General features: G+C 54.6%; 1 protein-coding gene across 4 annotated transcripts in view; it reads left to right on the top strand.

The window, feature by feature from the left end:
* Nucleotides 1–2194: 2194 nt before the first annotated feature.
* Nucleotides 2195–13069, top strand: part of DND1 (DND microRNA-mediated repression inhibitor 1) — a 28557-nt gene continuing 17682 nt past the window's right edge. For all 4 annotated transcript variants that reach the window (XM_029583946.1, XM_029583945.1, XM_029583947.1 and 1 more), the window contains exon 1: nt 2195–2773. In XM_029583946.1, the coding sequence (XP_029439806.1) occupies nt 2750–2773 (24 nt within the window). In that variant the 5' untranslated portion in view covers nt 2195–2749. The remainder of the gene's footprint in view (nt 2774–13069) is intronic.

The following is a 13069-nucleotide window of genomic DNA, read 5'->3' as shown; positions in this document are numbered from 1 at the left end:
GGTCCAATTGCTGGTTCTTGTTTTCCCTGCAGGAGAAAAAGGTAGTGCTTGCCAGGCTTTGCAATTGTGTTCATCTGCCTTGGGTGCAGTTCCAGCCTCTAGTGGCAGTAGGACCTGCATGGTGCCCCCATCGATCAGGTGCTGTTCTGGCAGAGTCTGCTGGCACCTTGTACTCGGGGACAGATTTAATATTTTGGCACCCACAAGCGCAGGGTTGGAGAGTGGGAAAGGGTCCCTTGGGCACTGGAGAACTTGTTTGCCTTCCCAGAGTGCCACCGTAGTGCCCTTCTGAAGCAGTGGGAGCAGGTTCCTCTTCGGCCTGGGTATTTGGTGCCCTACGTAATTGCCTGTATCTAAATCCGAGCCTATGTGCAGTTCAGTGTGCAAGGTGGATACAAGGTAATGAAGTGCTGCTCTCCTGTTCATGGAACGAAAAGGGAGAGCACCAGGCAGGAAAACTTCAAATTCTGGTGTCATCTCAGAAATAGCAATACAGCCTCCCTCCAAGGTCAGGTCCATTGTAAAATAACTAAAAAAAAAATCTCATTTGGATGTTGTTGCATACCTGCCCTACAATAAGAGCACTGAGACAGCAACAACTCTACCTATGAAAAGGTGGTGCTACAAGTATTACACTGGGCCCTAGAACACCAGTGCACTTCCTACTGAGAGCACAAACTGAACAGTTACAAATGCTACATAATAACTGCATATGGGCAAAATCTCTTACCTTGGTTATTAATTTATTTGACGTGTTTTGTATGCCGTCATTCGGTTTTGCCATCAGAATGGTTTACAGAATCATGTGACAGGTTGTATAAACATCATCACAGTAGCTTATCAAGTAGTGTTAGTTGATTACATATAGTTATTACTTGTGAGGCTCATATATATATATATGGTATTACAGTAAAGTTATTACATACACACATATATAGACGGGTTAATAAGTGAGGAAGAGAATGTCTATAGGTTGGGTGAGATATTATACATTTGGGTCTTTAACAGCAGGAGGTTTTGGAATTCATAGCAACAGACCCTCAACACATAGAGATACCTACAAATTGGAAATAGACAAAATTGAGATGGAAGCCCCAAGAAGTCAGAAAATGAAACATACTAATTTTCTCCAATCCTGGGCAAAATGCAGAGCTATAAGATGCAGATTCCCATCACTAAACAAATGTTTTTTCTCCTATTTTTGTTTTCTGGGCATTTTTAATTGTGTGGATCCCAGTGGTCTGCTTTTCTCTGTTTTCTTTCACTTTTTCCAAGGTCTCCTATCCATTTGTCATTTTCTCTCTCCTCTTGTCTTCAATTCCTCTGCTAGATTTGTATCGGACATTGCTTTTCCTAACTCTTTTCTGTCTCTCTCGTCCTTAATCTCCCTCATTTCACTTCTCACCTACCTACCCTCTTTCCATCTCCTCCTGCCACCCTCTTCTCAGTCCACACCCCCTCTCACCATATTTCCTGCTCTTCTATTCCCCATCTTTTACCCACTCTCGAGTACCCGATTTCCACCTTCTGTATTTGCCCCTCTTCACTCATTTTTTTTTTTACTTTCCTCTGTCTCTAGCCCTTCTTGTTTCTTACCCCCAGTTCAACTTCCCATTAACCCCTTTTCATTATCTGCCCAGATAATTTTTCCCAGACTCCCCTCCCCAATACATTTACTCCTTCCTCCCTACCGCCGCCGTTTCTCCTATAAACCATCTCATATCTATCGGCCTTGCTGAAATCCCAGATCATAATCGCATTCAATCACCGAGTCCGCACTCTCTCCTCAATCCTTACTCGTCCATCGGTTCTGCCCTCCAATCCTCTAAGCGCCAACTTAACCACCCCCTCCCCCATTTTCTTCTTAATGCCTCTCTCGTTTCGGTGCTCCCGGTGGGAGTCCCCTAACCTAGTGCTTCGATGATCCGCTGCCTGAAACCTAGTGCGCTGGCACCTAGGGGCCCTGCGCGCTTCAGAGAGGGGTGGAGGTGGGGGGGAGACGGGTAGGAAGTCGGTTAACGCCACCTTGTGCTTGCACAGAGCAGCCACGATCGGGAAGCCGCCGGGGTTCAGGGAGGTGGGACCTCACGCCACGCCCCCGTGAACCCCTCACATCCGCCAATCGCCTTTCGGGAGCCGGAGTGGGTGGGACCTCTTGTGGAGGACCCTTTAATTCAGGGGCAGGGAGGCTCCTTCAGCCAATCAAGGGATGGCAGGTGGGGGCGGAAGGTTCCAGACTTTACAAAGCTAGGAGCGTGGTGGGCGCGCCGGGAGCAGTGAGCCTGATCCGCAGGGAGCTGGGAGCGTGCGGCGCCCGCTGAGGAGACCCCGGAGCCCCTGCGCAGTCCTGATCCGCTGGGAGCGTGCGGCGCCCGCTGAGGAGACCCCGGAGCAGTCCTGATCCGCAGGGAGCGAGGAGTGTGCGGCGCCGGCTGAGGAGACCCCGGAGCCCCTGCGCAGTCCCGATCCGCAGGGAGCGAGGAGTGTGCGGCGCCGGCTGAGGAGACCCCGGAGCCCCTGCGCAGTCCCGATCCGCAGGGAGCGAGGAGTGTGCGGCGCCGGCTGAGGAGACCCCGGAGCCCCTGCGCAGTCCCGATCCGCAGGGAGCGAGGAGTGTGCGGCGCCCGCTGAGGAGACCCCGGAGCCCCTGCGCAGTCCCGATCCGCAGGGAGCGAGGAGTGTGCGGCGCCCGCTGAGGAGACCCCGGAGCCCCTGCGCAGTCCTGCTCCGCACGCCGGCGCAGGGTGAGATGGAAGCAGAACTTGGATGCCAGGTGAGAGGGGCCGCGAGTGGGGCCGAGGCTTTGCTCCGCGGAGACTCTGTACGGCCGCGGCTTCTCTTGTCCGCCTGCGTTCGGGCTGCGTGATTTAACAAGGCGTGATCGGGGAGGGGGCTCGGGTTTTCAGGCTAAGGGCTGGCTTGTTGTATAGGATCCAACCTCCCCCCAGTGCTCCTAGCAAACCCTAAGGCACTGCTACAAGGCGTAGCATCTCCGTCCCTGCTGAAGGGAACTTAGCCTAGTGCACACGGACTCGCCAAAACTGGGCAGATAAGGTTTAACGTGTCAAGATGGGGTCATAAGGTGCAGCTCAGTTACAGATGGACTAATTCCTTTAACTGGGTGAGTTTACCAACTTTTAGCTGGCACTTCCAGATCCAGTTGTGTAAAGTCTCTTTAGCACTACAGGTCCGGGTACAAAGTGGACGTACTTACTAGATTTGTTGGATCTCTTGCAGCTTGACGCAGGCATTGCCGAGGGCTTGTAAACTGCATTCCTGGATGCTTGGGAGGTGAGGGATTGTGCGCATGCCCCATGGGGGATCTGTGGTGATTGCTCCAATAGCAGTGGGTACCTAGGGGATTTGGCACCCCCCACACCCCATAGATAACTTTTACATTTCCTAAATATCAATAAAATATTTCAAAACAGCATCAAACACCCAATAATATAAACTAATAAGGATTTAAAAAATCTGCTCTATTGTTTTGAGGAATAGTGATTCTTGTGTTTCCATTGTTGCACTGCATACAGAATCTGGCTTGTGGTTTTTAGTTCAGTTTTTGTCTGCATGTGTGCATGAGAGAGAAAGCATGTATGTAAGTGAGAGATGGAAGAAACATGTCTGAGAGAGACAGAGGAAGTGTGTGTGTCACATGTTCCCTGACTCAGCAAGCATGTGTATGAGAGGAAGCATATTGTGTGTGCATGGCCCGCTATACAACAATCTTAAGATTATCTCTCTCATACACAGACATGCTTCCTCTATTTCTGTCTCACACACCCACCACCACCCCCAAGATCGGGTTCCCCCCCCCCCCCACACACACCCCCCCCTGAGATGGGTTCCCCCCCATACACACACACCCCACCCCCCAAGATGTGTTCCCCCCACAAGATGGGTACCCCTCACACACACACACCCCCCACCACCACCACCCCCTGAGATGGGTTCCCCTCACACACACCCCCCCCCCCCCAAGACGGGTTCCCCCCCCACACACACACCCCCACCCCGAGATGGGTTCCCCCACAACCACCCACACACCACCCCCGAGGGGTTCCTCCACACACCCCCCCCCCCCGAGACGGGTTCCCCCTCCACACACACACACACACACACCCACCACCACCCCCCGAGATGGGTTCCCCCCATGCCCCCCTCCACACACACACACACACACCACCACCCCCCCCCCCCAGGCAGGTTCCCCTCCCCACACACACACACACCCAGATAGGTTCCCCCACACCCCAATAAGACTCTCATTCACACACACATACCACCAGGAGCCATTCTACTGCTCCTCCTCATGTGCCGGTCCATGCGCTAATCAAACCACGTCAGCCTAGCACTTCCTCTGTCTGTGTGTGCGCGTGTGTGCTGTGTGGCGAGTGTGTGTGCATGTGCTGTGCGTCCTGAGATCAGCATAGAAAATGTGCTAGCTGCGCATGTTTTGAAAAGTGAACACCAGCACTGAGCAGGAGCAGAACAGGCTCCTTCCTTTGGCCGCTGGTGAGATGGAGTCCACCTGCAGCCTCGCGGGCCTATCCCTGCTCCTGTTGCTGTCCCATCAGGTGTGCCGCCCTGTGCAATGGCACGGTTTGCACACCCAGTGGCGCCGGGCCTGCTCATGGGGCTCGTCTCTCCTTTCTTCGGCCACCAGCTCCAGGAAATGCTGCCGGTGCCGCTGGCCTCTGCCATGGCTCCAGGTCCTTGCTTTTGCTCCTGGGATTTCCCTCGCCACGTTACTATTTCCTGCTGCTGCCGCAGGACCTTCCTGCCAGAGCCAATGGCCCTCTTGCCTTTCCCCTTTGTACGCCTCTGCTCCTCGCACCAAGAATTGTTCATAAACTTGGTGTATTCTTGCAGAAATGTAATGGAGAACAAACTCTGCTGCTAGGAAATAGTTGTAAAAGTCCAGTTTTACAGTCACTTGAAAGATTTTCTAGATTACCAGCCCTAGATAGAACAGTGGCCTGTAGCGTACCTAAGTCCCCGGTGGCCTCTTCTTACCCAGACTTTGAGAGCCCTGTCTCTCCGACAGATTCTCTCGGATACCTGCACCCCTGCAGCTGCTTGGTCTGGTGCCCCTTGGCCAGGTGCTCTCCTCTTTCACCAACCTGCAGTACCAGCCGCCTCAGGCAGAAGAGGACCCCCTTGTCCTGGTCACCCTGGCGGAAGGAAATGCGGTTCCTCTGTCTCGCCACGTCCTTGGGGAAAGGAGCCAGCCTGCTACCTCTCCTGGCACACGGTACTCCTGGGGGGATTCTGCACGGTCAAAATAACACACTATACATCAGTGTGAGAAAATGAAATACAGAACAGTTATTACTCAAAGGTACAGAATCTTAAATACTTTCAGCAGAATTCCCCTAAAAGTACACTGTATGTGTCCCTTTCATGCTGCCTTCTCAAGCCCCAACTCCTCAGCTTAACCCCTTCAACTTTATCTCCAATCCCTCTCCGCCCAGAGTTTGACCCCTCTCTCATATAGCCTCTCACACAGGCTCTCTTGCGCACACACACACTCTCTCTCTCATAGGCTCCTCCTCCTTGCACACACAGATCCCCCTCAGAGAGGCTCCCGCTTTCACTTGCACACACATACAGACGCCCTCACAGAGGCTCCCTCGCATGCACTGCCGCCAGCTACCCCTCAGGCTTTTTTTTGCTGGTCCTGTCATCTTCAACCACAAGCGGGATGGGCTCCTTTCATGGCCTATGTTGCTCCTCTGCCACAGGTGGGATGGGCTCTGCTCGTGGCCCACAGAGCCTTGCTCCAAATTCTCCTCCCAAAAATGCAATTTCCTGGCGTGTAGCCAGATGGACTCAGGACAAATGGGATAGTATCCACGTGCTAGCAGTTGGAGACGGATCTGACGTCAGCACAGGGGCGTGTATATATCCCCACAGGAAGCGCAGCTGTTCAGTAATTTCCGTCTCCAAAGCAGTTTGGAGTGCCTGCACGCTGGTTCAGCGTGCTTTCCAAGACTACTTTCATTTTTTGTTTTCTTCTCTTCTAGATTCTACTTTACCTTTCTTCAACACCTTTTTGAGCCCCGCGCTCCTCAGGGGCCGTTCTGGCCGTGCCCCCCAGTTGAGCTTCCCGGGGTGACTGCCGTGGTCCCCCGGAGGTGTAAGTCCTCGGTTCAGCCGAGGCCCTCGCTCCCGGCGTGGACGAGGTAGCGGGTGCAGTGCCTCAACCGCGGCGGTGAAAGGTATCGGCCCTTTCCCCTCGCAGCCGGAGACCGCCTGTGATCCTGCCCAGCAGCGCTGAAGATTTGGTACGGCATACGTCTCTTCACCCAGGTCTCCGCTATCTAGAGGACCGGCGGCGTGGCAAGCCGTGGAGGACGCCATTTGTGGCCTTACTCAGGTATTCTGCGCCTGTAATGGGCGCGGCTTTTATTTATTTTTTTTTATTTTTTTTCCTCCTTGTTCTTGCTTCTTGGCTGCCACTGTGAGTATGTGCCGCATATTGCTGCTGTATGTCTATTGACTGCCCTTAGGTGTATATTGCTACCTGCTTCGTATTGTGCGGCTGTTTTTTCAGCACCTATTGCTGTCGCATACTCTTGCTATTGGGCGCCTGTTCCTACTCAGCGCCTATTGCTGCCGCTTACTATTGCTATTGTGCGCTTGTTTTGCTCAGCGCCTATTGCTGCCGCTTCCTATTGCTATTGTGCGCTTGTTTTGCTCAGCGCCTATTGCTGCCGCTTCCTATTGCTATTGTGCGCTTGTTTTGCTCAGCGCCTATTGCTGCCGCTTACTATTGCTATTGTGCGCTTGTTTTGCTCAGCGCCTATTGCTGCCGCTTCCTATTGCTATTGTGCGCTTGTTTTGCTCAGCGCCTATTGCTGCCGCTTCCTATTGCTATTGTGCGCTTGTTTTGCTCAGCGCCTATTGCTCGCGCTTCCTATTGCTATTGTGCGCTTGCTCTATTCAGCGCCTATTGCTGCCGCATCCTATTGCTATTGGGCGCCTGTTCCTACTCAGCGCCTATTGCTGCCGCTTACTATTGCTATTGTGCGCTTGTTTTGCTCAGCGCCTATTGCTGCCGCTTCCTATTGCTATTGTGCGCTTGTTTTGCTCAGCGCCTATTGCTGCCGCTTCCTATTGCTATTGTGCGCTTGTTTTGCTCAGCGCCTATTGCTGCCGCTTACTATTGCTATTGTGCGCTTGTTTTGCTCAGCGCCTATTGCTGCCGCTTCCTATTGCTATTGTGCGCTTGTTTTGCTCAGCGCCTATTGCTGCCGCTTCCTATTGCTATTGTGCGCTTGTTTTGCTCAGCGCCTATTGCTCGCGCTTCCTATTGCTATTGTGCGCTTGCTCTATTCAGCGCCTATTGCTGCCGCATCCTATTGCTATTGTGCGCCTGTTCTAGCCTGCGCCTATTGCTGCCGCATAGGAAGCGCACGCTTGCTATATTCTGCTCATGGATCAGCTCGCAGCCGCGGCCGCAGCTGCGCCGCCACTTGCCCTAGACGTTTCAGCTCTGGGCCTCTGCTCCGCGTGCCACCTTCGTGCCACGCGCGGTACTGACCCCGACTCACTGTGTACCCAATGTGCGGCGGCCGGGGGACCCTCCGGCCAGGACCAATCTCAGCCGCAGTTTTTTGATAGTTCACCTGCGGCTACCCCGGATTTGGGAGGCGGTCTCGACCGCTCGGGAATCCCGGGGGATCTGGTACCCCGGCGTTTTGAGGCGGCTTCCATTTCCTGGGTGGATCTTTTTCAGGGAATTCATGCCTTTGTCCAGATGCAGACGGCTTCGCGTCCTGCCCCTACGGTCCTTGCTGCGCCTGTTCTTCCGGCGGTTGCTGCGGTTCCTGCGGGGGCGGCGTCTCCGGCGCATACTGCGGCTGCCGCCATGATGGCAGCCTCTAGGGATCCGGTTCCGGGTCCCTCGCAGCCTTCTCGGGAGCGGGACCTCCCGCTATTGGACAGTCCCGATCACTCGGACCTGGAGGTTTCACCGGACGAGTCCGAACTCCCGGACGAAGGGGACCTCCCCCCGGGGATTGCGCCATACCGGACTATGCGGCGCTTTTTCCCTAAGGAGGACCTCTCGGACCTCGTGTCTCAGTGTCTGGCGGAGTTGGAGATCACTGGACCCAGTGCTTCGATTCCTTCTGCGCAGAACCCCCTGCTGGAAGGTCTTCGTCCTACAGCCCGCCATTTTCCTTTCTTGCAGGCAGCTCAGCAACTCATTGATTTGGAATGGGCAGCACCGGCGGCCTCCTTTCAAGGGGGCCGGGCCCTGAAAGGCATGTACCCATTGGCACCGGCTCTCCAGGACCTCCTGGCATGCCCTCAGGTGGACGCCTTAATTAGCGCTGTGGTCAAGCACACTACCATTCCTGTGGAAGGGGGTTTGGCCCTCAGGGAGCCCCAGGACAGGCGGATGGACGCCATTCTGAAGCAAAATTTTGAGGTGGCAGCTCTTTCTTTGAGGATTGCGGCCTGTTGCACGGTGGTCACTCGTGCCTGCTTGTCTCAGGTCCGCAACAACGCTCCGGCGGCTGACATGGAGCCCGCTCTTTCCTTCCTCACCGATGCCGCATCGGATTTGGTTCGAACCACGGCTAAGGGGATCTCGTCTTCCGTGGCCGCCAGGAGACACCTATGGATCCAGCCATGGTCCGCTGATGCCCCTTCCAAGTCTCGCCTCACCAAATTGCCTTTTCAGGGCTCGTTTCTGTTTGGCAGTGACCTTGATAAGCTTGTCGCTTCCTGGGGTGCCTCTCCTGTGCCTCGCCTACCAGAAGACCGGTCCAGGAGGGGACAGCGCTCCGGTCCCCGGCCCTCCAGGGGCAGGGGTTCACAGCGATTTGTTCCATATAGAGGGCGCTACCAGACGCCGCGTCCTCCGGCCAGGAATCAGTCCTTTCGGTCCAGGCTGCGCAGACGGGGGAACGGGCCGGGCGGGGGTCCCGGTCGCATCCCACAATGAGAATTTGCCGATTCATCTGGGGGACGAAGCCATAGGGGGCAGGTTGACCCTCTTCTACCCCAGATGGGTCGAGATCACGTCGGACCAGTGGGTCCTCGCAGTTATCCGAGAGGGGTATTATCTGGACTTTCATCATCTTCCTCCGGACAAGTTTGTGGAGTCTTCATGTTCCCCGCTCAAGAAGGCAGCATTGGCGGCCACCCTGACGAGGCTCCTGACCTTGAACGCCATCCTCCCAGTGCCTGCCTGGGAAGTGAATTCTGGACACTATTCCATTTATTTCATAGTACCCAAGAAAGGGGGCACTTTTCGGCCTGTGCTGGACCTCAAATCCCTCAATCGGTACTTACGGGTGCCGAGGTTTCGCATGGAAACTCTGCGCTCCGTCAAAGCCGCAGTCCAGCCCGGAGAGTTCCTCACGGCTTTAGACCTGTCCGAAGCCTATCTTCATATTCCGATACATCCGGATCATCAGCGCTTCCTCCGCTTCAAGGTTCTGGACCGCCACTTCCAGTTTCGAGCTCTCCCCTTCGGGTTGGCCACCTCCCCGAGGACATTCACCAAGGTGATCGTGGTTGTGGCGGCGGCACTCAGGCGGGACGGGATCTTGGTCCATCCCTACCTAGACGACTGGTTGATCAGGGCGAAGTCCCGAGCGGAGAGCCTGCGGACAACCGACAGGGTGATCGCCCTTCTGGAAAGCTTGGGCTGGGTCATCAACCTCAGCAAGAGCTGCCTACAGCCTTCCCAGTCCATAGAATATCTGGGGGTAAAGTTCGACACTCGGGCGGACACGGTCAGTCTTACGTCCAAGAGACAGTTGAAGCTTCGGCAGCGTATCCAGTATCTGTTGGGAACCAGTCGGCCGTTAGCTTGGGATTATCTGCAAGTTCTGGGTCTCATGGCCTCCACTCTGGACGTGGTGCCTTGGGCACGAGCCCATATGAGACCACTACAGCATTCCCTGCTCTCTCGCTGGAGCCCCCATCACCGAGCCTATTCCACGCGCCTCCCTCTGCCGGTCCATGTTCGGACCCAGCTGCGGTGGTGGTTGCGGTCCGACCACCTGAGCAGGGGGTCGCGGATGTCCTCGCCCACGTGGATCTTGCTCACCACGGATGCCAGCCTCAGCGGCTGGGGAGCACATTGCGAAGAACTCACTGCGCAAGGGCGTTGGGACAGGGAGGAGTCCACATGGAACATCAATCGCCTGGAAGCCCGGGCAGTCAGACTGGCCTGCCTTCGTTTCGCTCCGCGGCTGCGGCACAGAGCTGTCAGGGTGATGTCCGACAACGCCACCACGGTGGCCTACATCAACCGTCAGGGCGGAACCAGAAGCCGACAGGTATCTCTGGAAATCGCCCCACTCATGGTTTGGGCAGAGGCGAATCTGCGGGACATCTCCGCCGTCCACATTGCCGGGAAGGACAATACCACAGCAGACTTCCTCAGCAGGGGACGCCTGAATCCAGGCGAGTGGCAGCTGTCCCCCACAGCTTTCCAGATGATTGTCGATCACTGGGGGCTCCCGGCCATGGATTTACTGGCAGACAAGTCCAATGCTCAGGTACCCAGATACTTCAGCCGCAGGCGCGACCCGTGCTCGCACGGCATCGATGCTCTGGTCCAGCCGTGGCCTCCGGGGACTCTTCTATATGCCTTTCCCCCGTGGCCTCTACTGGGTGCCCTCATCCACAGGATTCGGTCACACCAGGGCCTAGTTCTTCTGGTGGCCCCGGACTGGCCGAGAAGACCCTGGTACGCGGACCTCAGACGCCTGCTGGCAGGGGAGCCTCTCCCCCTGCCTCCTCTCCGGGACCTTCTACGTCAAGGTCCCATTCTGCACGAGGATCCGGCTCAGTTCTCTCTTACGGTCTGGCCATTGAGAGGGCTCGACTGAAGAAAAAGGGTTACTCGGGGCCTGTGATTACTACACTCCTCCGGGCTCGCAAGTTTTCCACTTCCCTCACCTACGTACGGATCTGGAGAATCTTTGAAGCATGGTGCGACTCTCATGGCACCAGTCCACATGCCGCCACTATTCCTATTGTGTTGGATTTCTTGCAGGATGGGCTTCAGAAGGGTCTCTCCCTCAGCTCCATCAAGGTTCAGGTAGCGGCACTATCGTGCTATGGACCCAGGAGAGGTGGCAAGACTATCGCCAAGCACCCTGATGTTTCTCGTTTCCTGCAAGGCGTCAAGCATATTCGTCCGCCACTAAAGTGGCCTATACCCTTCTGGAACCTTAATCTGGTTCTGGATTTCCTTGCGGGATCCACCTTCCGACCCCTTCGGGGCTTGTCTCTACGGTCTCTAACCCTGAAGTTGGTATTCCTGCTGGCCGTATGCTCCGCACGCCGCGTCTCTGAACTACAGGCGCTGTCCTGCCGTGACCCCTTTCTACGTATCACTTCGGAGTCTATCCATCTTCGGACGGTTCCCTCCTTTCTCCCTAAAGTGGTTTCACAGTTTCATCTTAACCAAACCATATCCTTGCCTACCACGGTAGGTTTGAAGAAATCTGAAGAAGGCCGTTTATTACGCCATCTCGACATCGGCAGATTGCTGCCCAGGTATCTGACAATGACTCAAGACCTGCGGAAGACAGACCGTCTGTTCGTCCTACACAGCGGGAAGAAGCAAGGTGAAGCGGCCTCTCGGCCCACCATTGCCCGCTGGATTAAAGACGTTGTCAGAGCAGCCTACGTAGAGGCTGGGAAGGCTCCGCCTCTTCGGGTTAAGGCTCATTCTACCAGAGCCCAAGCGGCGTCTTGGGCTGAATCCCGGATGCTGTCACCGGCGGACATCTGTAAAGCGGCGACATGGTCCTCCCTCCATACCTTTTCTCGGTTCTACCGTCTGGATGTCCAGGCCAGGGAGGACTCGGCCTTTGCGAGGGCGGTACTGCATGGTCCTCAGGCAGCCTCCCGCCCAGGCGGGGTGTAAAGCTTTGGTACATCCCATTTGTCCTGAGTCCATCTGGCTACACGCCAGGAAATGTTCAGATTACTTACCTGGTAATCTTGTTTTCCTTAGTGTAGACAGATGGACTCAGCATCCCGCCCAGCTGCCTGTGTACATGGGTTTTCACTGATTCCGGGTACGCCTTTGACTTTTGTGTTCCTACGAGCGTACACTCTGCCTATATCCACGCCTTCCGGTTGGGAAGGCTGGCGGTCTCCGGCCACTGTCAATCGGTCAGGGGAGGCCTGTTTTCACTTTTTTCTTTACTTTTCATTGAGCGTCAGTACACACATCCATAACAGCTTTTGCAAGGAAGATTACTGAACAGCTGCGCTTCCTGTGGGGATATATACACGCCCCTGTGCTGACGTCAGATCCGTCTCCAACTGCTAGCACGTGGATACTATCCCATTTGTCCTGAGTCCATCTGTCTACACTAAGGAAAACAAGATTACCAGGTAAGTAATCTGAACAATTCTGCACAGGAGGGGGAATGCAGCACATTCTGTGCTACAGTTACCCAGAATTCCCCAGGAGTAACCCGCGTGTTCTGAGAACCTAGCTAACCATGAAGATATTTCTTGTTGAATGAATTATGCAAGTAACTCCATTAATACCCTTTCAGCAGGCACGCATTTTGTAAGGTCCTCATAGGCCTTATATTACCAATAAATGGAGGAGAGACAGCAAGGGAAATAAGCAGTTATGGGTTAAGGCGAACCCTGAGAAACTAATTCTGTTCTGTCTGTGGATTTAAAAGTTCAGTTTCTCTAGGATAGGCAGCAATACAGGTGCAGAGGTTTGATGATTGAAAATATTAAATGGGTCTGCATCTTTGGGTCAGATCTCAGCTCTTGAGGCTTCAATAGAGAGAGGGGGACACAGCTTCAAAAATGAGATGAGATTGTGAGAGACCCATTGGTTAATGATAGAATGGGCAAGGGGGAAGAACAAAAGGACTTGGAGGGGTGAGAGAGACAAAAGGCGGCTGAAAGAGAGGGGGGCTAATATATTGAAGATGGAGATCTCTCGTGAGAGCTATAAAGAATTTCAGTGGATGCTGAGAGAGCAGCTCTGTGCTGCTTGGCCTCATGGTTAGTTCACTACCTCTGCCAATGTATATAAATGAGTGCTAGAAGTAGGGTGAAC

This window comes from Rhinatrema bivittatum, chromosome 18 (assembly GCF_901001135.1).
Source record: "Rhinatrema bivittatum chromosome 18, aRhiBiv1.1, whole genome shotgun sequence".
Classification (NCBI taxonomy): domain Eukaryota; kingdom Metazoa; phylum Chordata; class Amphibia; order Gymnophiona; family Rhinatrematidae; genus Rhinatrema; species Rhinatrema bivittatum.
The sequence above is the reverse complement of the archived record's forward strand: the minus strand, read 5'-3'. Positions and strand labels throughout refer to the sequence as shown.